This window comes from Lissotriton vulgaris, chromosome 4_1 (genome assembly GCF_964263255.1).
Source record: "Lissotriton vulgaris chromosome 4_1, aLisVul1.2, whole genome shotgun sequence".
In the NCBI taxonomy this organism is placed as follows: Eukaryota; Metazoa; Chordata; class Amphibia; order Caudata; family Salamandridae; genus Lissotriton; species Lissotriton vulgaris.
In genome coordinates, this window is record NC_141691.1 from 676,579,448 (window position 1) to 676,604,294 (window position 24,847).

At 44.3% G+C, this 24,847-nt stretch overlaps 1 protein-coding gene across 5 annotated transcripts in view; it reads right to left on the bottom strand.

The window, feature by feature from the left end:
* The window catches only part of MTCL1 (microtubule crosslinking factor 1), a 511,680-nt gene that overhangs the window by 69,148 nt on the left and 417,685 nt on the right, over positions 1–24,847 (bottom strand). For all 5 annotated transcript variants that reach the window (XM_086964952.1, XM_086964953.1, XM_086964951.1 and 2 more), the window contains 2 exons: positions 24,142–24,309; positions 4,728–4,979 (listed from right to left, as the gene is read on the bottom strand). In XM_086964952.1, the coding sequence (XP_086821078.1) occupies positions 4,728–4,979; positions 24,142–24,309 (420 nt within the window). The remainder of the gene's footprint in view (positions 1–4,727; positions 4,980–24,141; positions 24,310–24,847) is intronic.

Genomic DNA, 24,847 nt, shown 5'->3' on the forward strand with positions numbered 1-24,847 from the left:
AAATCTTCACTTCGAAAGTAATGATTGCTCTGCAAGTAGGGCACTGATCACAGATGTATCTGCGTTGAATCTACCCCTCTGTAATAAAGGCCCTACACACATAGCAGGTCATTTATTGGACCCTATTTTCTCTAATCTGTCCAATATTTATTGTCCTAATGCGTTGCCTCTCTGCTGGTCCGATCACTTTGCGGTTAAGTTTTAATTTAGAATTCCATCAAAATCGCCCCCACTGTCATCTGGTACATTGAGTCGGGCCAGGAATTGGGGAAAATTGGATATAGAAAGATTCAACCAACTATTGCTAAGTAATGTTCCTTGCCCTAATTTGATATCACTCTCCTCTTTGGACTGTATCTATAACTGGATTAGTACTGCTTCCAATACATGCCTCCCTCCATCGGTGAAAAAAATTAATAATCCCAGTCCTCCTGCCCCATGGTTTACAGAGGAGTTAAAATCTGTACCCAGTAAGTGTAAAGCCATGGAAAGATGTTGGAGAAGGAATTACTCCTCCAAAACTAAAAGTAATTAAAAGATGATGTTGAAAAAATACCATGCCTTATGTAAAACAGCACAAGGGGAGTATGTTTCTTTCACGATTTTGGGGGCAAAGAACTGTCCTCGTACTTTATTTGCAATGGTTAAGAAGTTAGCTGGTTCAGACATTCAACCCAGCCCACCGGTGCTTGATGGATTACAAAGTAATACTCTTGCAAACTTCTTCCTAAATAAAGTTGAACACATTTATCAGACATTAGGAGGAACCTGTGCATTGACCCCTGCTCCATTTAGTCCTGTCCCAGCTTCCAATGTGGTAGCCGAACCTTTGGTTAAATTGGAGAAGTGGTTACCGCTGGACATGAATTCTTTAAGAAGCTTCCTGGCAAGTATTAACTCAGGCTCTCCCTGCGATCCTCTCCCGGCCTCGGTGCTCCTGCAAATGGAACAGCCCGCTTTGAGAGTTGTTATGGAGTTACTTAATGCCTCTTAGTGAAGCAGTGGTGCCATCGGTTTGGAAGCATGCGATGGTCGTGCCACTACTGAAAAAGTTAAACGTCAACCCTGCACAGCCAACTAATTTTAGACCTGTTTCCCTGCTTTCGGTGTTCTCCAAAGTCTTGGAAAAACACATGAATGCCCAACTGTCTACACTTGTGGAATCCTCCAATTTTCTGCACCCCTCCCAGTCGGGTTTTAGAGTAGGGTTCTCTACTGAGACTACCCTATTGGGTGTCACGGAAATGCTGCGCCAGCGTTTGGATTTAGGGGAGACCGTGGCACTTATATTGTTAGATCTAAGTGCTGCATTCGATACGGTTTCTCATACCGTATTAATAAAGTCTTTACATGCCAAGGGCATTTCTGGATTGGCACTTGACTGGTTGTCTTCTTTTCTATCCGAGCGAACATTTCAGGTTTTCTCTTCTAGGGCCACTTCTAAATCCTTTACCTCCCCGTATGGGGTGCTGCAGGGCTCAATCTTGAGTCCGCTCTTTTTTAACATCTATGTGCAACCTCTGGCAGCAATTGCTGAAGAAGCAGGGTTGGCGATTTTCTCGTACGCCGATGATACTCAGATCATCTTTTCCTTATCGGCTGACAAGAAAGTGGGCGCTTAGACCCTACAATTGGGCCTGCGCAATATTGCATCGTGGATGCAATCTAACCTGCTCAAACTTAATGGAGAAAAGATGGAGGTGCTCATTTTCGGTAAAAATGTAGAACATTGGGGGCCGCAACATTGGCCCGCCAAAATGGGGGTTTTACCCATGCCCTCCCCTCAGATTCGCAACATTGGTGTCATAATCGACAATAAATTGTTGATGAAACAACAGGCAGTACAAACTGCGGCCACCTGCTTTACCATTCTTAGATGGTTAAGGAAAATCATTTGGATGCTCCCTGTTGCTACCCAGAGGACAGTGGTTCAGGCACTTGTAACATCTCGCCTGGACTATGGAAACGTCTCGCTTCTGGGTGCAAATAGGGATGTGTTGCGCAAGTTGCAGGTGGTGCAGAATTCAGCAGCCAGATTGTTGTGTAGACTCCCTAGAACGGCTAGTATGGTGAATGCCCTAAGAGAACTGCATTGGCTCAGGGTGGAAAGTCGTGCTAAATTCAAGGTTCTGTGTTATAGGTTCAGAATCAAGCATGGCTCCGCACCCAAATATTTGCGAGACCTGATGCATCCATACCACCCTGCCCGCCTGCTACGATCCTCTACAGAAGAGAAATTTGAAATTCCCAGGTTCAAAATGGTGAGAATGGGAGGGCGTTCCTTCTCTTTTCTCGGTCCAACCCTATGGAACTCTTTACCTGACATGATGCGGAAAGAGGACTTGTATTCCAACTTTCGTAAGCAATTAAAAACTTGGCTTTTTAACCAATAATTCTATGTTAGGTTTTTCAGAATCTTTCAGGATCTGCACTGGGAAACCCTGTTGGGTAGCTGTGCGCACTAGAAAATTAAATTAACATAGCATAACATAACATGAAGGATAGGGAGGTGGAAGAGAGGCAGGAGGTGGAATCAAGAGGAAGCAGCGGAGCTATTCATCAACTGCAGCATTTGGCAACGCCAGCGGATGACTCCTGAGAAAAGCTTTGGGGCCATGCATTTATTATTATGTTAATTATGAATATTATTAAGTCCACACATTAAGCCCGGCTTAAAGCTATAGTTGAAAGGGGGGGGGGGGAGGGGGGGTGGTGCAGCGTTCAGGAAGTGAACGGAAATGTTAATCCCAGCAATCAGGCCATACATCCCAAGAGAAAGTTTATGATAAAGTAAAACAGCATTGGGGAGTACTGATGAGCTGAAATAGCTCTTCTTCACAGTTCACACATGTGTAACACAACCGGCCGCTCTCCTGTGGTAATATGCAGGAACCCTATTTTTAAAATTCGTTAGGAATTGACAGAAAGCAGGAAATCTACAAAGAATGTATTGAAAAGGAATTAATGGTTTTTATAAAGAGTGGGAGAACTGGTTTACAATTTAAAAAAATATATATAAATGAGTTAATTTAAAAGGCTACGTGTTCTCTAACTAGAGCAAGATCGAAGTCTGAGGGCAAACTATAAACTAAGACTAGAACAGTGCTTATTAGACATTAATTAGATTAATCTCTAACAGCATCCTCTGAATTAAACCGCCAAGGGCCTCATTCTGAATGGACTGTAATTGTGTGCGTAAATTATGCACCAGGAAAATACCAGTGCTGCAGGCCACATGCATTGCCTCTTGCAATGTTTCTTCCATTATTTATTTGATTTTTCTGCATCCATTTCTAGATATGTTTTACGAAAATGTTTCCCTTTAAAAAACAAGGAAAATGACGCCGTTGATGTTTATTTTTCAAGAAATTACACTTGACAGACCACCGAACAATATAATTGAAGCCTAAACATGATTGTAGAGCTTCCTGGGAGCCATTTAGGTAAGAAAAACAGCTAGTTGTTTGAAACCAGGAGGTGTTGAGAATGTTCACCAGCTTCCAGTGGCCATCAGGATCCAGAATGAGTAGTGTTTATGTCCATCATGTGACCACACTTGGCACTGTGCAGAATATTCTTAGGGCCCAAGTCACAAAGATCTTGCTCCGAGTAAGTGTAAATACTCCGGTAGTAAAGGTGGGGGTGTGAGCATTTGTTCCTCCCTTCCAAGTAATCAAGTTCAGCCTATAAATCCTTTCTTGTAATACAGGACAATAATCAAAAGCAGTTAAATATAAGTGGTAGTTTTATTGGCATCAGCCTCTTTGTCATTTCATTGTGCGAAAATGTCACTTTTTTAGAAAAGGAACAGCAGACATGTGTTTCACCCTTGGTGACAAATGAAGCCAGGGCATTCTCAAGGCTAGATATGGTATTCAGCAGTCATTGAGTCAAAAAATACATTTATGCATTTCTATTAGCCTAAAAAACAAGTGTAAACATCTAAGGCATGTAATGTCCATATACTGTCTGTAAACTCAAGAAAAGCCCCGGGTAATCCAGTGTGCCGAATTCCTTAGTACATTCATGTGATGACCTTACCACATGTTATCGCACATACAGTACAATCACACAGTTGAAAATGCCTTTGGGTTAGTGTAAGTGCACATTTAAAAAACAATCTGCCCAGAGAAAGTATTTTTCGTCATAAAGAAACCCCATCCCCTGTACAGGAGTTATTCCTTTCCTGTTGTCGCCCAGGAAAGAGATGTATTGATCTACTTGACAGAAGTAAGTCTCTGACCATTTTCTGGTTCCAAATGGTTTGGGAAAACGTTTGTGAATTACCACAAATAAATAGGGTTATAGGTGGTTTCAAATACTGAGTGGATTCCCCCACTGGAGCATCCACTCCCCACACCTTGTAGGAAATGTAGTCGCATGAAAATCAATGCCCCAATCCTTCTTTTTACGAGAGCATATAACATTCTTTCTTAATGTATATTGACTTTTTAAACACTGTTGTGCTAATGTTAAAATTAGACAGAAAGCGCCACCATGTGGTGGACTGTCACTAGAGCCGGTGCTAACAATTATGTGCCGAGCACAGGAAACCACCGGCTCAAATTGAGCACAACAGTAGGGTAGCATGCACAGACACACACAGATCAGCAACCACCTGCATGTAAAGAGTACATTAGCCTGGCCCTACTAACACTGCATCATTAGATTTACAAAAGGATTTACTTCTGCTGTGGCAAAGACAATATAGGGAACAACAATCTTACCTGCTCAATTCTGCGCAGGAGATCCTTCTTTTGCTGCTCCCAGTCACGTCTTTCTCGCCTGTAGTGGTCCATGATCTCCCCTTTCTCGCGGTTCCAGTTCTTCTCGGTGTGCTGGACCTTCCATCGCAAGTCCATGGTCAGGCTGTGGTTCTCCGCAAGCAGCCTCTTGTGCTCTTCCCGCTCACGTTTGAATGCCGCCTTGAGCTCCATGGGGCCGGTCTCCGCCAGTGCATTTTCACTCCTTCCTTCAAACTGCCATTATAAAAAATAAAAAAGACAAACAAACAGGACACTGTTAATACTTCCTTGCTGGACCTGAAAATGCCCTTTGCAGAGATTTTAAAACATAAAACAATTATACACAAACACACATAATGCACAAACTGATGCTTTTGGAGGTAGACTACATGGCTAGATCACCCTAATCCCTTTCTGTAAACCACACACCGCATTTAATGGACTTTTGCAAGTAATCAATAACTAATATCATTGATGGGAACAAATGGCTCACAATCGTTCACTTTTGCTTTAAAGGACCCAGTAAAGCACATTGCAACGTGCTGTCAATGTACATAATTCAATAATCATTGTACAAAGCAACAGCTCTGCTAAAGAAACACCAGCATTGAGTATACTCCACGAAGAGGTGGTAGCAGAGTGGGACTGCCTCAAACGCCCATATGAAATGTGCTGCAGCCATGACAGCGCACCCGCGACTCATTTGTAAAAAAAAAGAATACCATCTTGCAGAGTCAAGGTATGGCAAGGTGCATCATGGGTCGTCAGTGTAGAGGCAACCTCCACCCACACTTACTGCCCTTTATGATTTGCTTAGAGCTTTGACAGCTTGCATTGCCTCTTCACAATGCCGGAGGTTTATTCATAATCAAATACTAAAGAGTACATATGGATTATGATGCCACCTGCATTGGAGCCCCAGGAAAAGTGGCAATTCCTGGAGTAATGTTCTGGTGCACAACTTTTTTACTATTACACATCAGTTTCAGCTTAGGGATTAGTGGGACATATAAATAAGTCTGCCCCCCCTCTGTTTGGAACCTATTCTACCCCCTCCATAAAATAATTTTTTATTATGTTCATTAATGATTTCGTCAAACTGAGAATTGCATTTACTAGGTAACAAATTGTAAAAAAAACTTTGCAGAGATGCAATCACTACTGTGCCCTATGTCCCCTGGGTCCTTTCTCAATGCAGGCCCGGCAGCACCGTTCACTTCCTGTTTGGAAGGAGGCACAACGGGACTGTGCACCACGTGGAGTAAATCCACAAACCCACTTAAAGTAAATTCACCAAGCCATTGTGCAAATATGTCCAGTACAACTGGTCCCATACATATTTGTGTGACTGGCGGCAAGCCGGCCAGTGATGAATTCATGTATGAAACATCAATAATTTGCCTCTAACCCTTATGCATGTTGGGTTAGGGCACTTTACTGGTCTATAAAGAGAAATATGGCACGGTTGGCTGTCCAATGCATGAAGAACTAGTGCAGAGGCCCAGAAGGGGCAGCAGGGTGTAGTGCAATATTTAGGAGAATAGTGTTAGTCCTTGGGGCAATACTCTCATCACTGATGCACTAGAAGCAATAATGGATCTTGGAGAAAAGAAAACCATTGGCCTCTTTCTCCTGTATAGGGTTGAGGGCCATTCTTCTGTACGTACTGGCGTTAAGTAACAGGCATGTTCATTAGACGTATTCCGATCCCAGACAAAACCAAAATGCATCAAGGACTGGCACCAGGGCAGGACTAGGAACCCGAAGCAGCCCTGGCAATTTTGACGGACCAGCCCCGTCCCGCCCTACTGCATTTGTTACTGGGGGCCGATATAGCAGCAGCCCTGAAAAACCGGCCCCCAGTAACAAAAACAGTTGCCACCGCTCTAAATAAGGTGATACCAAAGGGGATGATGGACGGAGCGTTTGATAAATCGAACACTCACCCCCAGTCATACTGATCTGGGTTTAATCCATCACCATTCTTTAGCTCACTCCACCACCCCAGTTCAGACATGGCCACATGCAAATCAGTCTGACCCTAGGCCTCATGGGAACAGTCCAGCCCGAACTGCCAAGCCATGTCTTCCCTGGACCGGAAACAATCATCCTGGGAACGGTTTCGGATTCATAATCCTCATCAGCTAAATAAGGCCACCACCCTTTCAGCCTCTCCGGTAAAAGTCCCGATGCCAGCTATGGCCAGTCCGGCCCAGACTGGCCCAGGTGCAGTTGCTGTCCATAATGCAGCGGGCGGGACATCGAACCATTGCATAGGTTACAGTGACAAATGTGCAGCACACAACCTCCATTTAGAATCTGTCCTACTTTGCACCGCAACATGTGCGTAGTGGCAAATACATATTCCAAAAGTCGCCGTTTACCTCCTGCTTCCCGCAGAACAACGAAAGGAGCGAGACCACAACGTGAGTGCAGTTTCTTCAGTGCTTTATTCGTGCCAGAGTCTCAGCCTGCAATCCACCATGACGCGTTTCGCCTCCAACAATGAGGCTTGATCACATAGCGTGCCATGGACACAAACAAGGGAATTTAAAGTGCAAATGCTTGAATGGATACAGCTGTGCTGTTAGTCATGGTAAACAGTGAGAAAATACTACACGGTTCCAGCAAAAGATAAAGGGCATAGTGCCCTAGGGGTTCGAATAATAAATATATAACACACAGATTAAGGGTTGTACTAAATTAGAAAATGCATATGATTAAATTCATATATTTACACTAATTAAAATTTCCAACCCTACTTCGAAAATTCATATATATACATTATATCACATATAAGTATCTACACTGTATTGCATATAAGTATCTACACTATATACACATAAAATTACAATAATTGATGTTATAAGAACCCAAAGATAACATTTTCATTCTATTTAGGAACCGAATGTAGATCACGCTGTTATAAAAATAATACCCCTGTGGGTATAATCCAATGCAACACAAACTCATAAATCCAATGTAATAATGCACCTATAAATTACCCTCTTAAGGATACTGCAGATCAAACAAAATAGTTAAGTGAAAAGTGCTAGTGCTAACATTAAAAACATACTACAGATTATAACAGGCTGCAAAGTCAGGTAAAAAATCGAAACCCTTTATAGGGGAACTCGTCAGTAGCTCTTCATTTATCCAAACGTTTTTTAAAAAGTTTTTTACAATGACTACATTATAACAGGAACAGGTCAACATGGACTAGAGGCAGGTGTACAAGTCCTCACTGGCATTTAAACCTCCAGGATTCTTACTGTTGAGCTCTAGGATAAATCTAGTTTCCAATAGACGCAATTTAGCGTCCCTATTTCCACCTCTTTTCAGAGGTAAAACTGAGTCAACAAGAAAATACTGTAGGCTACTGGGGTCACTATTATGTACAGATTCGAAATGCCTGGCCACTGGGTAAGCTTGGTTTTTTCCAGATATCGCCCTTAGATGTTGTAAAATGCGCTTGTGGGCGGGCAGACGGGTACTGCCCACATATTGAAGTCCACAAGGGCATTGCAAAACATAGACTACATATTCAGTCTTGCATGTAAGTCTCTTATTGATTACAAGAGGCTTTTCTAAAAAGGGACTTGAAACGTGCGTTTTATTTATCCCATGGCGACAGGCTTTGCACGATTGGCACTTCTTGAAACCTGTGATGTGATCCATCCAGGATTTGGTGGGTTCTAATGTGTTACTGACTAATGCGCTGGCCATGCTAGGGGATCTACGGAAAGTAAGACTGGGTTTATCAGGTACCAGGCTCCCTATGACCGGATCACCTTTGACCAGATTCCAGTTCTTGTTGAAAATGTTCCTTATTTGGGAGTGTTGATTGCTGTAAGTAACAATGGCTCTAGATTGTATTTGCTCATTGTTACCCACCACTGCATTGGGTCTGACTCTAGGTATTAGGGCTTCCTCCCTTGTAGTTTTTTTAGTGCGCTTAATTGCTCCATCTATTAATGCACTACTATACCCTCAATTTAGGAATCTGATTTTGCTGGCTTGTTGAGCCAGGTCACATTCTAAATCAGAACTACAAATTCTCAGTAGTCTCAGCATCTCCCCGTAGGGGATGCTACGGATTAAATGCTGGGGGTGCTGACTGCTGGCATGAAGTAATGTATTCCCCGCAGTCAGTTTCCTATGTAGTTTTGTTTGCAGTGTATTATCCCTGATGTAAACCTCTACATCTAAGAAGGTAACCCTTTCTTTATGGACCTGTGAGGTGAACTGCAGGTTTAGATTGTTTGTATTAAGTTCTTTTACAAATTCAGTGGCCTCCTCAGGCGACCCCCTACAAATCATGAACAGGTCATCTATGTACCTGAGGTACAACATTACCTTATTGCCCATAGTCTCTCTGTGTTGGTCCATGAGGACCCGCTCCTCCCACAGCCCCATATGTAAACAGGCGAAGCTGGGGGAGAAGCAGGCCCCCATAGCCACCCCTCTCATTCGCTGATATACTTGATTATTGAAAGTGAAGGAGTTTTGTTCCAAACACAATCTTAACATGCCAATAATCATCTTGTTGTGTTGCACACACTCTATGGGGCGTTTGTTAAGGTAATGCTTCACTGCCTTTACACCATCACAGTGTCGAATTGATGTATACAAAGAGGTAACATCCATGGTAATAAGCAATAAATCATCATCCCAATCAATCGAGGCCAATTTGCATATAAAGTCAGTGGTGTCTCTTACATAAGAATCCAGTTTTTTTACCCATTCCTGTAAGAAGTAGTCAATATAGCGGGAAATATTTTCCGTGGAGCTGTCTATGGCCGAAATAATTGGCCTCCCAGGTGGCATTAAAGCATCCTTATGCACCTTGGGTAGAAGATAGAAACTGGGGATGACCGGATGATCTTTTTTCAAGTATTTAAATTCATCAAATGAAATTAATCCACTGCTTCGCCATGCCATCAACTTGGAGTTCTGGTCATTCCATGCGGTCTTAATAGTGGAAAGATTACTTTTCTTATAGCAATCCAGATCCCCCAATTGCCGCTCAGCCTCTCTGATGTATTCCTCCCGTTTCCAAAGGACGATGTTACCCCCTTTGTCGGCTGGCTTCACAATAATTTTGTCTTCGGCTTTTAATTTTTTGACCAGGTTGTGATAGCATTGGTTTTGTCTATTGATAACCACCTCTTTTTTGTTAGAAGCAATGTACAACTTTTTCAAGTCTTCTATAATGAGATCATGGTAGACATCCAGGTTGTCGTGAGTGGCAAATACATATGCAAGTTTTGATCCGGGACGAACCTCCATGCTAGACAACATGGCCTTAAGAAAGCAAGGCAGATGCTTCATGATTCAACCATGTATAGGACGGTGACAATCATATGAGTGGAGGAGTGCTTCTGCCTGCTATTTTATTTAAGTGGAGAAGTGTGGCTCAGGGGTTAGAGGCGGCAGACCCGGAAGCTGAGATCGGCCCTGGACCAGGGTTCAATTCCCCGCCTCGGCGGGTCTTGGGCTCAAAAATTCCACGGACTCGATAATTCTCGCTCCGGTGCCTTCTCGACTCACGGGTTCACACTCTGCGACTCTGGGCAATAGCTTGCTTAATCTCCACAACGGCCCCTCGCGGCGGGATGCCTGGCTTTCACCTTGTGGATACCCTGCCGGGGTTATCTCACAGGGGAATACCAGGACGGGTTCCCTAAGCAAGCGCCGGGAAACCCTTTGTGGGTAGCTGTGCGCTATATAAGCTCAAATACATTTACATTTATTAGTATGCTGTAGGGTAGCTCTTCATACCAAAGGTGCTACAGATCAGGACAGTGCATCCTCGACAGTGACAAATGAATCGCGCCACGTGGAGCTGAACACAGATTTATAATTGAAAAGCTGAGATACTGAAAATATATGCGGTGCTAATTAGCTCCAAGATCTGCTTTCAAAGAGCATGCACCCAGTCAGTCAGATATTTGTGTAGCCAAGGAACAAATTTTTTAATGTGAATTTTTAATAAAATGTTTCATCCCACCGAGCGACGTAGCAGCGAGGTTGGGGGCACAGTTTACTGAGGCTCCGGCAGCAAAAAAATGAGAAGGGCTCCTGATCTAAAGCAACTGCAACTGAAGGGGTCATCTAAAAGTAGGGCTTGTGAAGCTTCTTGTACCATGATCTTTTTCATACCCCAGTTGTTTGTAAATCTACCTGCACCGTGCACTTTTTTTAACCAGAGAACTGGTTATATATATCTACTTGTACCTTTTGATCAGACAAATGTATATCTACATGTCCTGTGCCTTTGATCCACCAATTGCTTGTTAATCTACTTGTAGAGTGATCTTTTTTCACCCATCAACTGCTTGTACCATGATCTTTTTCACCCTCCAGACTCTTGTAAATATACTTGTACCATGCTTTTCTGCGCCCACCAATTGTTTGTAAATTTACCTGTAAAGTATTTTTTCCCCCTCATCAGTTACTTGTCAATCTATTTGTACAAAGATCTTTTACCCCCAAAATTGCCCATGCTACTTTGTTTGCGACATTTTTCCTCTCAATCAACATGATGGGAAATGCAATGGTGTGTGGTAGCGACTCAACCAATCATTTGCCATCTTGTCTGTACAATAGGACCTCCTCTAAAGTCTGAGTGTAATTCCCATCAAAAATTGACAGGCCTAACAACAAAAGGACAACTACCATATAACATTAAAGCACAAACAGGGATTGTTATGTTATGTTATGTTATAACAATTTATTATGCGCACAGCGACTCCAGCGAAGGAGCATCCCGGCGCAGAGACACTAAGCAGTCATAACACAGCATGGAGACAATGCTACAGAAAAGTACTAAAACAGGGAAGCTAAAATAGGAAGGTTTTTATGGCTCTACGAAACGACAGCAAGTCCTCTATCAGCCGAATTTCAACTGGGAGGGTGTTCCAGATTGACGCGGCTCTCACCCTGAAGGAACGGCCCCCCATCCTGCTGAGCCTAAATCTGGGGACAACAGCACGGGCCTGCCCTTGAGATCGAAGATTGCGGGTAGGGACATAGAAGGAAATGGAGTTGGCCAGGATCTCGGGGCCTATGCCTCTAAGGATTTTGAAGGTCAGACACAAGACCTTGAAAAGAATACGCTTTCTAACCGGGAGCCAGTGCAGGGAGCGGATGACATGAGACACCGGGCAGAACTTAGGAAGTCCAACAATGGCTCTCGCCGCGGCGTTCTGCACCCGCTGCAGACGGGTTAACTCAGCCTGGTTGGCCCCCACCAGCAAAGAGCTGGCGTAGTCCAGACGAGAGATGATGGTTGCCTGGACCACAAGCTGTCTGGTAGGGGCGTCGAAGAACTTAAGCACCGGCCTTAACCCTCTTAGGAGACCGAAGCAACAGGCTGCGATTTTTTTGGTGTGCCCTGTAAATGTAAGACCAGCGTCTAACCAGACCCCGAGGTTCTTCACCTCCGACACTGGGGTCGGAGTGGGGCCCAACTCCGAAGGCCACCACTGGTCGCCCCAGAGCTCCACTCCCTTCCCGACAACCATAACCTCTGTTTTTGTGGCATTAAGCTGGAGACAGTTACCTGTCAACCAGCTGGCCACCGCTTCAGTCCGGACTGAAACCTGGGGGCATCCTGTTCCGCATCCCCGCTGAGAGTAACCGCCAGCTGTGTGTCGTCGGCATATGAGACCATGGTTAGGCCCCACTGCCTTGCGACATCAGCCAGCGGTCTCACGTAGAGATTGAACAGCGTGGGACTCAGCGAGGATCCCTGCGGAACCCCCATGGCCAGAGGCTGGAACCTGGACTTGAAGGGAGGGATGGCAACACAGAAGGAGCGGTTGTCTAGGAAGGAGCGGAACCATTGCAGCGCCTGGCCGCCGATACCAATCTCCTCGAGCCGCCTAAGGAGGATGCTGTGCGATACAGTATCGAATGCGGCGCTGAGATCTAACAAAATCAGCGCCGCCGTCTGCCCATCATCCAACCTTGCACGGAGATGTTCCATCATCACCAGAAGGGCATTCTCTTCTTTACTGGTTAATTACACTTCTGTTGCACACTGTACATACACCTTCATGAGATGCTGGATGTCTGAGGAGAGCTTAAACTGACAATGTATAGAAAAATAGAAATTATTTAAGAGAAACGAGATGTTTGCATTGTTCAAGCATTCCTTATTCTATTATAAGCCATTAACGGAGAGAGGGAAGGTGGTGGAGATAAGAGAGGCCCACCCCCACAATAAAGTTATTCTTATGTTGATCAGGCTGTATGTGCCTGGTCCCTTCTTCCATGTGTGCAGCAGTTAGCACACCTGCTATGAGCTGGCTTTCATGACCAAAGCCCGGGAGGTGGTGGCATCTTATGTTAGCACCCTGACCGAATATTTGGAATCTCGGGCGCATATGTGAGCCCTCCAGGAGTTTAATTTGAGAAGCTTTGTGCACTCAATTGGGTGTCAATGCTGTTAAGTGAAAAAGTATTCTGAAGTTTAACGTGCAAGACTTTCTCTGCTTGTGCCACGACACTCCGAGCAGAAGGGGGAGCTGGAAAGAATAACCCATTAGGTCCCTGCATTGTACCAGCCAACTGCAGCAATGAGCCGTGGGTTGGGCGGAACTACTCACACATACAAAGTCTCACCTGCCAAAGTACTCCCCCAGGAGACTGCACACATTATTTGACAGTATGTGTGTGTTACCTGATTATTCCATGCTCCCACCTTCTCTCAGGCTTCAGAAAAGTGGTTGGTAAATAGCATCTTGAAATTAGTGGTTGGTTTAGTGCTCATGAAGGTGACAGACCGAGTGCACTGGAAATCAAATTCCTGGATATCAATATCAAATCACTACAAGGAGAACAGCTGTAGGACATCTTTTCTTACACATGGTCCTGCCAGCACACCTCTACTCTCTGCTCAGGGGGGACAGTCACTATAGAGTGCAAAGAAAAAACTCTCCAAAGCAGGTCTGTGATCTAATGTTCTCATTGCTGGCCTATCTTCAAGGAGAAATCATAGCTCACAGAACAATCTCAGCAGCGGTCCGTGCAGGCAAGAGCAGTGGGTGATGTGGAATAAGATTCATTTATTTAATTTTCCCTATTTCGTCGTCTGTCGATTTCCCCTTCCTCCTGGCCCACCCCAGCCCACTGCGCTTACCTGCACAGACCGCCGCTGAACAATCTATCTTCACGAAAATGCAAGGTCTCTAGAGCGTTATACAAGATTGTCTGCTGGAAAGTGATTCCTAGTGGAAGGTCCTTTGATTCAAAAACATTGCTTCCTAATTGTAGCCTGGTAGAGCCTGCAAATGTCTTTGAAACACTGCTTAATTTGTACCTGTGATTGTAGATAGTGGGCAAGGGCACTCATTGTTGTGGACTGGACGTATTTTTCATCATCAGACTTTGAGCCAGAGCAAGTGAGAGGTAAAAATCATGGATGCAAAAGAACCTGCAAGAACGAGGTAAAAAGACAGGAAGTGCAGGCTGGCGGCAGAAAGATGCACGACGTGGAGTGAACACTAGGCAACCCTTGTATTCAGAAACCCGGCATTGAGCATTGGCGGGAAAGGAATCCTACAAAAAACTTTGGCTCATGCACCCATTTTTAAATTTTTTTTTTTTTAACTATTTAAGCATTTCTTTAGGGTTTGATCATGAACCCAAATACCCTTTTAGAGAGATGTCTTAAGAATGTTCTGTGCATCACATTGGTGCGCTCTGTAGGGTTCAAAGAACTTAACGGGTCTGGTTCTTTGTTCTTATAGAAAGAAAGGATTAGCCCAACTTGCTGGGATTGAGTCTAGCTTGAGTCGGGTACACACAATACAGTGAGCATGAACAGCCCTCCCGTTACCTCGAGTGCAGCATGTGCTGTACCTGGTGGCAACTGTAGATGTGTTTACCGTAGCTCGCGCTGTCAAGAGGCTGGAACGGTAAAAGCCAGCTCTATTTAAATATAAGTACATGGATACATTTGATTTATAATCAATGTTATTTTTAATCTTTTCACTGAGAGACAAAAGTCAGTCTAAGCTCTCCTCCGTTGAGTACAAGTAAGAAGGGATTGTGCACAAGGGGAGTCATTCGCCATTTTCATGACGTGCTGTTATGCAGCGCGTGCACTGCGCATTCTGTTAATGGAAGCCTGGAGACAGCATCTGAAACCGCCGAGAGGGAATGGAAGGAGAACATTATTGTGTAAATGCTGCAGTGAATCAGGTTTCTTTTGGTGGGAGTAATGCAACCCTGGTTTCTTCAATCTGGAAAACGACTCCCTCAGGGGGAATGATGGGTTGCAGCACTAACCTTTACAGGAGCAGGCACGATATGTCTGCAGGGTGAGTGGTAACGTGGTTACGTCATTGCCTTGCTGACATGAATGGACCTTCTCATATCTTACCCCCGGTAAAGAACAAAAAGAAGAGGCAGAGGTAAGTGGGTACCCTCATAGGCCACCCCCCAAAAAAGCAGATAGGAGGTGGGCTCCTGAAGCAAAAACATCTGAGTCGCAACCCACCCCCTTCACTCAATGCTGTGCAGCTCATTGCCCCACTCTAGTTTGAAGTCTTAAACAAAGAAAGGAGGATGAAAGGTACGGCAGAAAACAAAGGAATAAGGTAGGGAATTAAAAAACATGTTCGGTGGAAGAACTCACCAAGCAATAAACACAGGCACAAAATGTGGAACACTGAATATTGGGCTGTGAGATATCATATATCCTCCAAAATTCAATGACCGGTGATCTATGTGACACTTCCAAATTTCGTGTTAGACAGAATTCCTGACATTTTCTGAATTTTGCATTATAGAGTCCTGCATCATTTTTTGCATGCTGAAGATTGGTTCTCACAGAAAGTGTTTTTCCAAGCCACAGTTTTTGCTTAAACGAGTCTCCTGCCATTATCGCCAGTGCTTTTTTATTTTTTACCATGAGTAAAAAAGTCATCTGAAATACGGTTAACCACGCCTCAAGCTAAAATAATATTTTCATTAAATTTGAACAAAAGTAAATGGGAATAAGGTGCACAACTTTGCACTCCCCTATGCCAAAAGTCACTAACAAGGGAACCTGTGGCTTTTACTATGATGAGGATCAAGCCTGAAGCAGGACCTATCCTTGCACAAGGAGTGAGGTTCCACCCAGTACACTATCTCAATGATCAGGGCTGATAGCTCGAACTTTTAAACAGCACTGTGTAACCCAGTAATTGTCATTAGACGTCATCTGATTGGGCCTGCTCTCAAACCTTTTTCCTACAACTACAGCTCAGTGCTGAGTGGAGATGGTGTGATGATCAGCACAGCCAGGGAATTTACCAGCCCGAGTCTCAACGCTTACACAGAGCGATGATATCCAGTTCTTGGGTCTACGAGGAGCCTGTCCATCCAGTAGAGATCCACCCCATCCCAGTCCTAGCTGAACGGACAACCACTTACACCAGTTCCACATGCCAGGGTGCAGCAGTGCCAGAATCCCACCGATCTGTTCTAGTCACTCATCTACGGATTTATCTGGGTGTAGCCTTCGACCTCGGCATTCATTCCAGACAGAAAGGATAGAGTGACCTCCCCTACTTCCAAGGACCTTGGAAATGGCCTGCAGGTGCGCCACATTCCTCTGAAAACCAATACAGGCATAAGACCTTGTCTCCATGCACACACCAAGGATATAGCGCATTCCCTAGAAAAGAGGTTCTACCAGTAACAATAGGCCACGAATATCCCTCGTTCCTTAGGGAAGAGGTCCCGACAGTAACATTAGGCCACGAATATTCCTCATTCCTTACGGAAGAGGCCAGACAGTAACAATAGGCCACAAATATCCGACGTTCCTTAGGGAAGAGTTCCTGACAGTAACAATAGGCAACAAATATCCCTCGTTCCTTAGGGAAGAGGTCCGACAGTAACAATAGGCCACAAATATCCCTCATTCCCTAGGGAAGAGGTCCAGACAGTAACATTAGGACACAAATATCCCTCGTTCCTTAGGGAAGAGGTCCGACAGTAACAATAGGCCACGACTATCCCTCGTTCCTTAGGGAAGAGGTCCGACAGTAACAATAGGCCACGAATATCCCTCATTCCCTAGGGAAGAGGTCCCGACAGTAACATTAGGCCAAGAATATCCCTCATTTCTTAGGGAAGAGATCCCGACAGTAACATTAGGCCCTGAAGAGCCCTCATTCCCTACAGAAAACGTCCAGGCAGAACTAATAGGCAGTGAAGAACTCTCATTCCCTAGGTAAGAGGTCCCGACAGTAACATTAGGCCAGGAATATTCCTCATTCCCTAGGGAAGAGGTCCTGACAGTACCATTAGGCCCTGAAAAGCCCTCATTCCCGTAGAAAAGACGTCGAGGCAGAACTAATAGGCCGTGAAGAACTCTCATTCCCTAAGTAAGAGGTCCCGACAGTAACATTAGGCCACGAATATCCCTCATTCCCTAGGGAAGAGGTCCAGGCAGAAATAATAGGCCATGAAGAACTCTCATTCCCTAGGTAAGAGGTCCGGACAGTAACATTAGGCCAGGAATATTCCTCATTCCCTAGGGAAGAGGTCCCGACAGTACCATTAGGCCCTGAAAAGCCCTCATTCCCGTAGAAAAGACGTCGAGGCAGAACTAATAGGCCGTGAAGAACTCTCATTCCCTAAGTAAGAGGTCCGGACAGTAACATTAGGCTCTGAAGAGCCCTCATTCCCTAGGGAAGAGGTCCAGGCAGAAATAATAGGCCATGAAGAACTCTCATTCCCTAGGTAAGAAGTCCCGACAGTAACATTAGGCCACGAATATCCCTAATTCCCTAGGGTAGAGGTCCCCGCTGTAACATTAGGCCCTGAAGAAACGTCATTCCCTAGGGAAGAAGTCCCAGCAGTAATATCAGGAAACTGATGAAGCGCGTAAGAACATCTCCACTGTTACTGCCCATAAAATGAAGACCAACACTCACCGAGATTAAAAGAAAGCCAGCAGACCTGAGACCTGCCTTTCTTTTCATGCAGATTTCTCCGACGTAAATAAACGTGTGATAACACCGGGGCTGGTGATGGCTTTGTGCATCGGGTTGTGATGGGAAAATAAAGCGAGTCTGATTTCGTCTGCACCGTGGGAGCCTCGAAGAGCCACCGCACAATCCTGCTCATCGCGACCTTTTTTCCAGATGGATGCAAATATGTGCAAAGCCGCCAAAGGAAACCTGCCTGACGGCCGGAGACACAGATCACTCCGACAGCCAGACGCATAAAACCACAGGCACACTTTTCCAGACGAATGCGTGGGAAATGCACCCTAATCCCTGACGCCATTTCCACTGAAGAGCTCGTCACTAGAAATACGAGAAAAGCATTAGCAGTCTCAATTGAACGGGGCTGTTAGAAAATAGCAACATAAATAATAAAAATGAGGATACGTTTCACTAATTTATTTTTGCTGTTTTCATAAAGCGTGAACACGGCACGGGGGCATTATAGCGCTTTACATGAGCACCAGTTACATGACACAATCACATTCATTTTTTAGGCACTTTTGGCAGTGCCAACCCAAACAGTAAGAAAAAAGAAGCCCAACCGAAGTCCAAATTTGACTGAACAGAGTCCCTCTGTGGCAGTGGTCCCAAGCAGAGTGGGCGGTGTTTTTCTTATTTTATTCCATCAACACTGCACTCATATTCCCGAAGAATGGACTGAATAGGCTCATACATTTTCTCCCTCAGGATATCTCACAGGGTTACAGATGTAAACAGGCACTGGCAAAGTCAACAGCTCTGGCCTTTGCATTCAGATGCAGTGGTTTAGTGGGTATACATATATATATTTTTTAATGCAATCATATGCCACCACATTTTTTTTTTTAAAGAAACCATGCAACCCGCGTGTGGCGACCATAAGCTTGAAATAAACTTAAAAGCAAAAAACATTCACTGAAGTTTTATACTGTCATTTTCTGCCTCTCAGTTGTGCCATTATTTCACTATTATTTTTTGAGAAGGTAAGAATACCAACACATCTTCACCCAACCAAGCACTCAAATTGCAGTTAGCTACAAAATCTCAATGTGACTTAAATGTCACAATGTACCTTAAATACTTCATAGCAGCCACCTTAAAAACGACCTAGGAAATACATCATCATCTAACTGGGCACCCAAAGTGAAGGCAAAGTAAACAGCTGTTTATTGAAAGACAATATACAAAATTACAATGTAAAAAGCTCACTTTGAAAGAGCTTGGCCACTGGATAGAAAGGAACAATTTTTATGTTGATGTGAAGAATGCCTACAAGCTTTGTGCAGTCACTCAAGGTTAAGGGGCCAAATGGGGAAATTGGGCTGGGCCATTCCCCAATGCTGAATGCTGTGGTTGGTAGAAGCAAAATCGTGACTAGTCAACAGACAAATGAATAAAGCCAGCTGGCCAAAAGCCCTCTATGTATGCATATTTTGTGTGAGTTAGTTCCTGGAAAACAATAGTCTAGGTGATACAGCTGAAGCGGTCTCATAGGCCAGACCCAAAAATATACAAACCAGATTGACTTTTGGCCTAACGGGAGTCAAACAGCCTAATCAGTTAGAAGCTCTCAGCTGAGTTATCAAAGTGTTTCATTAACAAAGAAGTGTTTAGATGTATTCATTCAGAGGCAACAGAGTGACCTGAAGCCAACACCGTGATAAAAACAGCAGCTGTCTGTGGACCGGACTATACCTGGTCCCTTGCAGGAGCTTAGGCAACTCATGGTTCTCTTGTTTATGTGAAACCCTAAAAGATGGATCATGTAATGCAACCAATGTCTCAGAGGCCAACACAGAATGGGCACATGTTCGAAAGACCATCGGGCATGGAGAATACGGAAACAAGACAGATGTGGCATAAATGTAGAGAATTAAAATGTGGTAAAGGGTAGAAGTGCAGTGGCTGGGTTGCATTCTGCAGGATGAAGCAAATCTGAGCATACTCAATTGCACAGGTACATCACCCTTTGAAGAGAAAATAATAACAAGATAAATATACTTCAATAGACTCCGTTACTTTGTCCCAATCGGATTCACTCTTGCTTCATCGATTTATCTTGGGAATTAAATTGGAATATTTGCCCCGTCATTTTGAATGCTCTATCCAACGTGGGTGATCTTAGACCAAGCCAAGAACTATACAATAGCTCCACTTTCATGTTCTGAAGCATCAATGAGGCACAATTTGTTTCTTTACCAATATGTAAATGAGTGATCGTGGGTCTATGATAATTAACTATTGAACAATGCCTGAAGCTCCAAAAAGGGAAATAAAGGACCAAAGTGCATCAAGTGCCACCGGATACCTCCACAATTGTAAAAGTACCCATCAGTTTTCGATCGATTCCGCCCTTATCATCATTTGGGACTCCTCACACCGAGGAGAGCAATCCTGCAACCACTGGATGTTAAAAGAGGTGGTTGCCCTAATGTGTTTTGCGGTGTAAGGCAGATAATCGAGACAACTGAGAAAGCAGTGCATGAGAGAGAATAAAGGTGTGAAAAATTAAGTGAGGGGATATAAAATTGGAGAACTAGGAGAGAAAAACTTTATTGGGTATCTCCTACGATTCCAACGCTAAAAATGTGCTGAGATATAGTAGGAAAACAAATAGCTACTATTGTTGGTATAATTCGGTCAACATGTTTCTGCAGACTGTGGACCCACCTGGGTGCCCTGCTGCCTTCTTCAGGACCACATCTCGCTACTGCTTGTGCCCCAAACTGGAGGTGTTTTTAAAATATATTATATAGAAATGGCACAGAGGACGCCTGGAGTACCGACGGAGAGCGCGGTGCTCCAGCTACCTGAGGCGCAGCCAGGTGAGGCGTAGGTAGTGCCTCCTACCTATAAGTAAGGAGGACCAATACCTGTCAAGAGACGACTGGTTTATTTGCAATAAATGTAAAGTAAAATTCTTTCTATATGATATATTTTAAATACACCTCCAGTTTGGGGGCACAAGCAGTAGCGAGATGTGGGCCTGAAGAAAGCAGCAGGGCACCCAGGTGGGTCCACAGTCTGCAGAAACATGTCGACCGAATTATACCAACAATAGTAGCTATTTGTTTTCCTACTGTATCTCAGCACATTTTTAGCGTTGAAAACGTAGGAGATACCCAATAAAAATGTTCTCTCCTAGTTCTCCAATTTTATATCCCCTCACTTAATTTTTCACACCTTTATTCTCTCTCATGCACTGCTTTCTCAGTTGTCACAGTTATCTGCCTTACACCACAAAACACATTAGGGCAACCACCTCTTAACATCCAGTGGTTGCAGGATTGCTCTCCTCGGTGTGAGGAGTCCCAAATGATGATAAGGGCGGAACCAATCGAAAACTGATGGGTACTTTTACAATTGTGGAGGTATCCTGTGGCACTTGATGCACTTTGGTCCTTTATTTCCCTTTTTGGAGCTTCAGGCATTGTTCAATAGTTAATTTTCATAGACCCACAATCCCTCATTTGTGTATTTACTCTCAGTTGGGGGAATGTGATTGGATGTGGTCTTTAAACTTTCCCTTGGACCCCTTTTTCTAACGGTTGTGTAATTATCTTTACCAATATGGCCATCAATCAAGTCGACCAATCAACTCTTCACTGTGCTGAATAGTACACTTGTCAAATGATCGCGATGATAAACATAGGGAAAATGTAAAATTCGATTCTAAGAATGGGAGAGCTTACTTGAGTCAATAGTCAACACCGACTCAGGTGAGGGACCTCATCGCACTCTGACCCACAGATGGCCACTTAGGCAGGTTGAGGTCTACGTGTAGGTGGGGTTTGAGACCGGGGCACAGTAAGACGTGTGGGATAGTTGAGAAGGTCTTTGTTAGAGGTGGAGCAAATACCGAAGTGAGAGGTTTGAATGGAGACTAGCCACTAGGCTGAAACCGCGTTCCATGTGATCGTAGTGAAGCTGCAGCCAGTTATCTGGGCACAAAGCCTGTTCATGGTTTGCTGTTCCTACTGTGAAAAAGAACACTCAGCAGTAATCTACGTTCTTGGCACCCTCATCATGAAAAGGGCTCAGAACACACACGACTTGTCTGTTGCAGTTATTGCTCAAGGACAGATTTCAATGACAGGGTTACCGCCGCTTCCTGAGTGACAATGAAGTGATAATGAATGTGCATGACCAGTGGGCTGACAGCACTCATGCTTAGGAGAGGAAAGCTGCGAAGCTACTATTCACAGTTTCACATGTTGAGGATGAATATTGAAGCACTAAATGCTGCAGTCAGCTTCCTATGCCTGGCTGAGGCTCTCCACCCATACACACAGTATTGTAGCTCTCATAAGGATTTGTAAACTAGCTGAAAAAATATTCAGTGGCAGATGGTAAAAGGCACTGTCCATCACTGCCTGATGATTTTCCTGCTCCCTACCATCAATCACAGCAATTGTACTACAATGCTACTTGCCACTCCCTATCATGTGTACCCATACCTGCAACAACAAAAAAATACACTGAAAGGTTAGCAATGTTTTACCGAAAAAAGAAAAACTAAATAAAAATCAATCGAAAATGGTTTCTCTATTCCAGGGAGTATATTTCCCACTCTACCCCAAGACTTGATAAAAAGCCAATCATGTTAAACAATGAAGTTGAATGTATTCAATCAATTTCCCACCCGGTTGAATTGAGGTTGCTTTATTCTATTTTGTGAGAGAGAGAGCGAGAGAGAGAACAATTATTTATTAATAATGTTGCTCATGCCCAATTTATATATTACCGCCTCTGCGGGTGTTGAATGACAGTCAAGGCAAAATACTCTGCACACATTTTCTGTTCTCTCCTTGAAAAAGATCACAGCCCATGAGTGGCGGAATAACAATTGACAATAAGCTGTCAATGAAAAATCATGTAAAACTGGTAATAGGCACCAGTTATGGGATTTTGCGGAAACCATGCACAATTTTCCAATGGATTCCAATTGAATATAGAAAACCGTTGGCACAGGGGCTTATTGTAAGCCAAATGGACTATGGAAATGCCTTATTAGCCTCCATAAACGAAGACCTCCACACAAACCCTCGACCTTGCAGAAAACCGCTGCTAGACTTATCTGAAATCTCCCTCCTAGAGCCCCATCAGCCCCAAGCCTAGGGTTCTTCATTGGCTTCCGGTGAAAAAGAGATGTTGCTTCAAAATGCTATGTCTTGCCGACAAGAGCCTATATGGAAGCAGACCAAGCTATTTAGCTAAGAAATTGAATTGGCATCATCCAAGCTGACTTCTAAGATCCAGTACCAAACAGTTCCTTACCCCGCAACGAATTTGCACGGCAAGAAATGGTGGTCGATCTTTTTCCTTTCTTGCACCCACCCTCTGGAACAAGCTCCCGCCCCAGCTTCTATCCATCTCTAATCACAAGCATTTCCGCAAGGAATTAAAAACTTGGTTATTTAACCATCAATAACGATGTTACATCAGATCGTCAGCCCATACGGCGTCTCCGCAAGCGCCATGAGACCTTTTTGGTGATTTGTATGCTCAATAAGTTCCTTTGACTTTGTCCCTACCAAAGAATCCATATTGGTGAACAGATTGCTTGCTGTCTCGTATTTAGGCTGCTTCACTTTTGCACTTATTCCACAGCAGATGTCGTGTGGGGCTGTCCCTTGCATGTTTCTCATATTTTTAAAGACTAGAAATTGACAACAGCAACACGTGTTAGCCCTGAAGATGTGGGATGCACTTAAGCGAGAACCAGTGTTTCTACCAGTGGGCCTATTGTAATTTGCGGCGGTTTCTGGTCAACTTCCATAAAATTGTACACTTGCACTCCACAAAAAACAGAGCTTGATTCCCAAAAATGTTACTCTAACAACCTCTTGTGATAGTCCTTGCTTACTGCTGCTCAATTACAGGAACCATGAGTACTCCTGGAAGTCAGTAGTGAGCCAGGAGTACTACAAGTGTCGGTCACGCCACCTCATAGAAAAATGTTTGTAAATTGGCATTTTGAAGTCAATGAGGGGCAGGCAGGAGTAGTTGTGGCTACCCCAGGCTCGCCCTTAGCAGCACCTGGCATTGCTCTCACTGTCTCTGGTCTCAAAGGCCAGGAAGGCAGAGGAAGGAACAAGAAGCAAGCAAAGGTCCCCAGGCACTCTTCTAGTTTCTAAGCAGCACACAGCAGAGAGGAGGAGACTGGAGGGTGGCCAAGGATGGGACCATTTTCAGCCCTGATATGTTACCAGTGCATTAACATCCATGAACAAAACAGTGGTGTCCTGCTTGAAGGTCAGCTCTGAATAAATATTAATTATGTTTATCATTCTGTGAACACATTATTATGGAGAGGAAAAAACATTAAAAACAGTCTTTTCGTATTGGGCACTTGCTCCTTAGACACGGAGTTGGGCAGTAGGACGCGGGCACCGCACACTTACCTGCTCCAGGTGGCACTTGAGCTTTGCGCCCTCGACCTCCCAGCTGGCCTTCTCTTTTGCGTATTGCTGCTGCAGCTCCACGCGCTCCCGTTCCTTTTCCCACAGTTCCGACTGGAAATCGTCCAACAGGCACTTTAAAGCTCCCATGAGTCGCCGGTTCTCGCTGGCCTGTCGCCAAAGGGAGAAGTTTCTGTGTTAACTTTCCACAAAAAACATTACATAATCAATGCATGGTGGTAATCTTACTGAAGACTATGGGTCATGAGTTCACTGAGCCCTTGATTGGGGAGTTGGAGGGGTCCATAGATGCGGTAGCCTTGCCTGGATGAGATAAGGAGAGGATCAGGGTTGCTGCCAAAGTAAGGAAGTGCACAACACATAGGGGCGAAAGGACTGTCTGCCCAACAAAACTCAACCCCCAAGCTCATCAGCAGTTGTTTCTCAACACCCGACTTCTTAGCTCTGTTCCCATGCTTTAATAATATTGCAGTGAAATTATTACTGAACAACTGCAGTGCTTAACTTGTAAAAAACAAAACATAAGGAGCGGGCACAACATTATTCTCAAGAGGCCACAGCAGCTGCACTGCCCATTGTCCCTGCCAGCCCTTCTAAATGCCTGTGCAGATGCCACCTATTAACCATCACACCTCTGAGTAGGTGACAACTGAGACTACTCCAGGTCACGCAAAGCTGTAACAAGGCC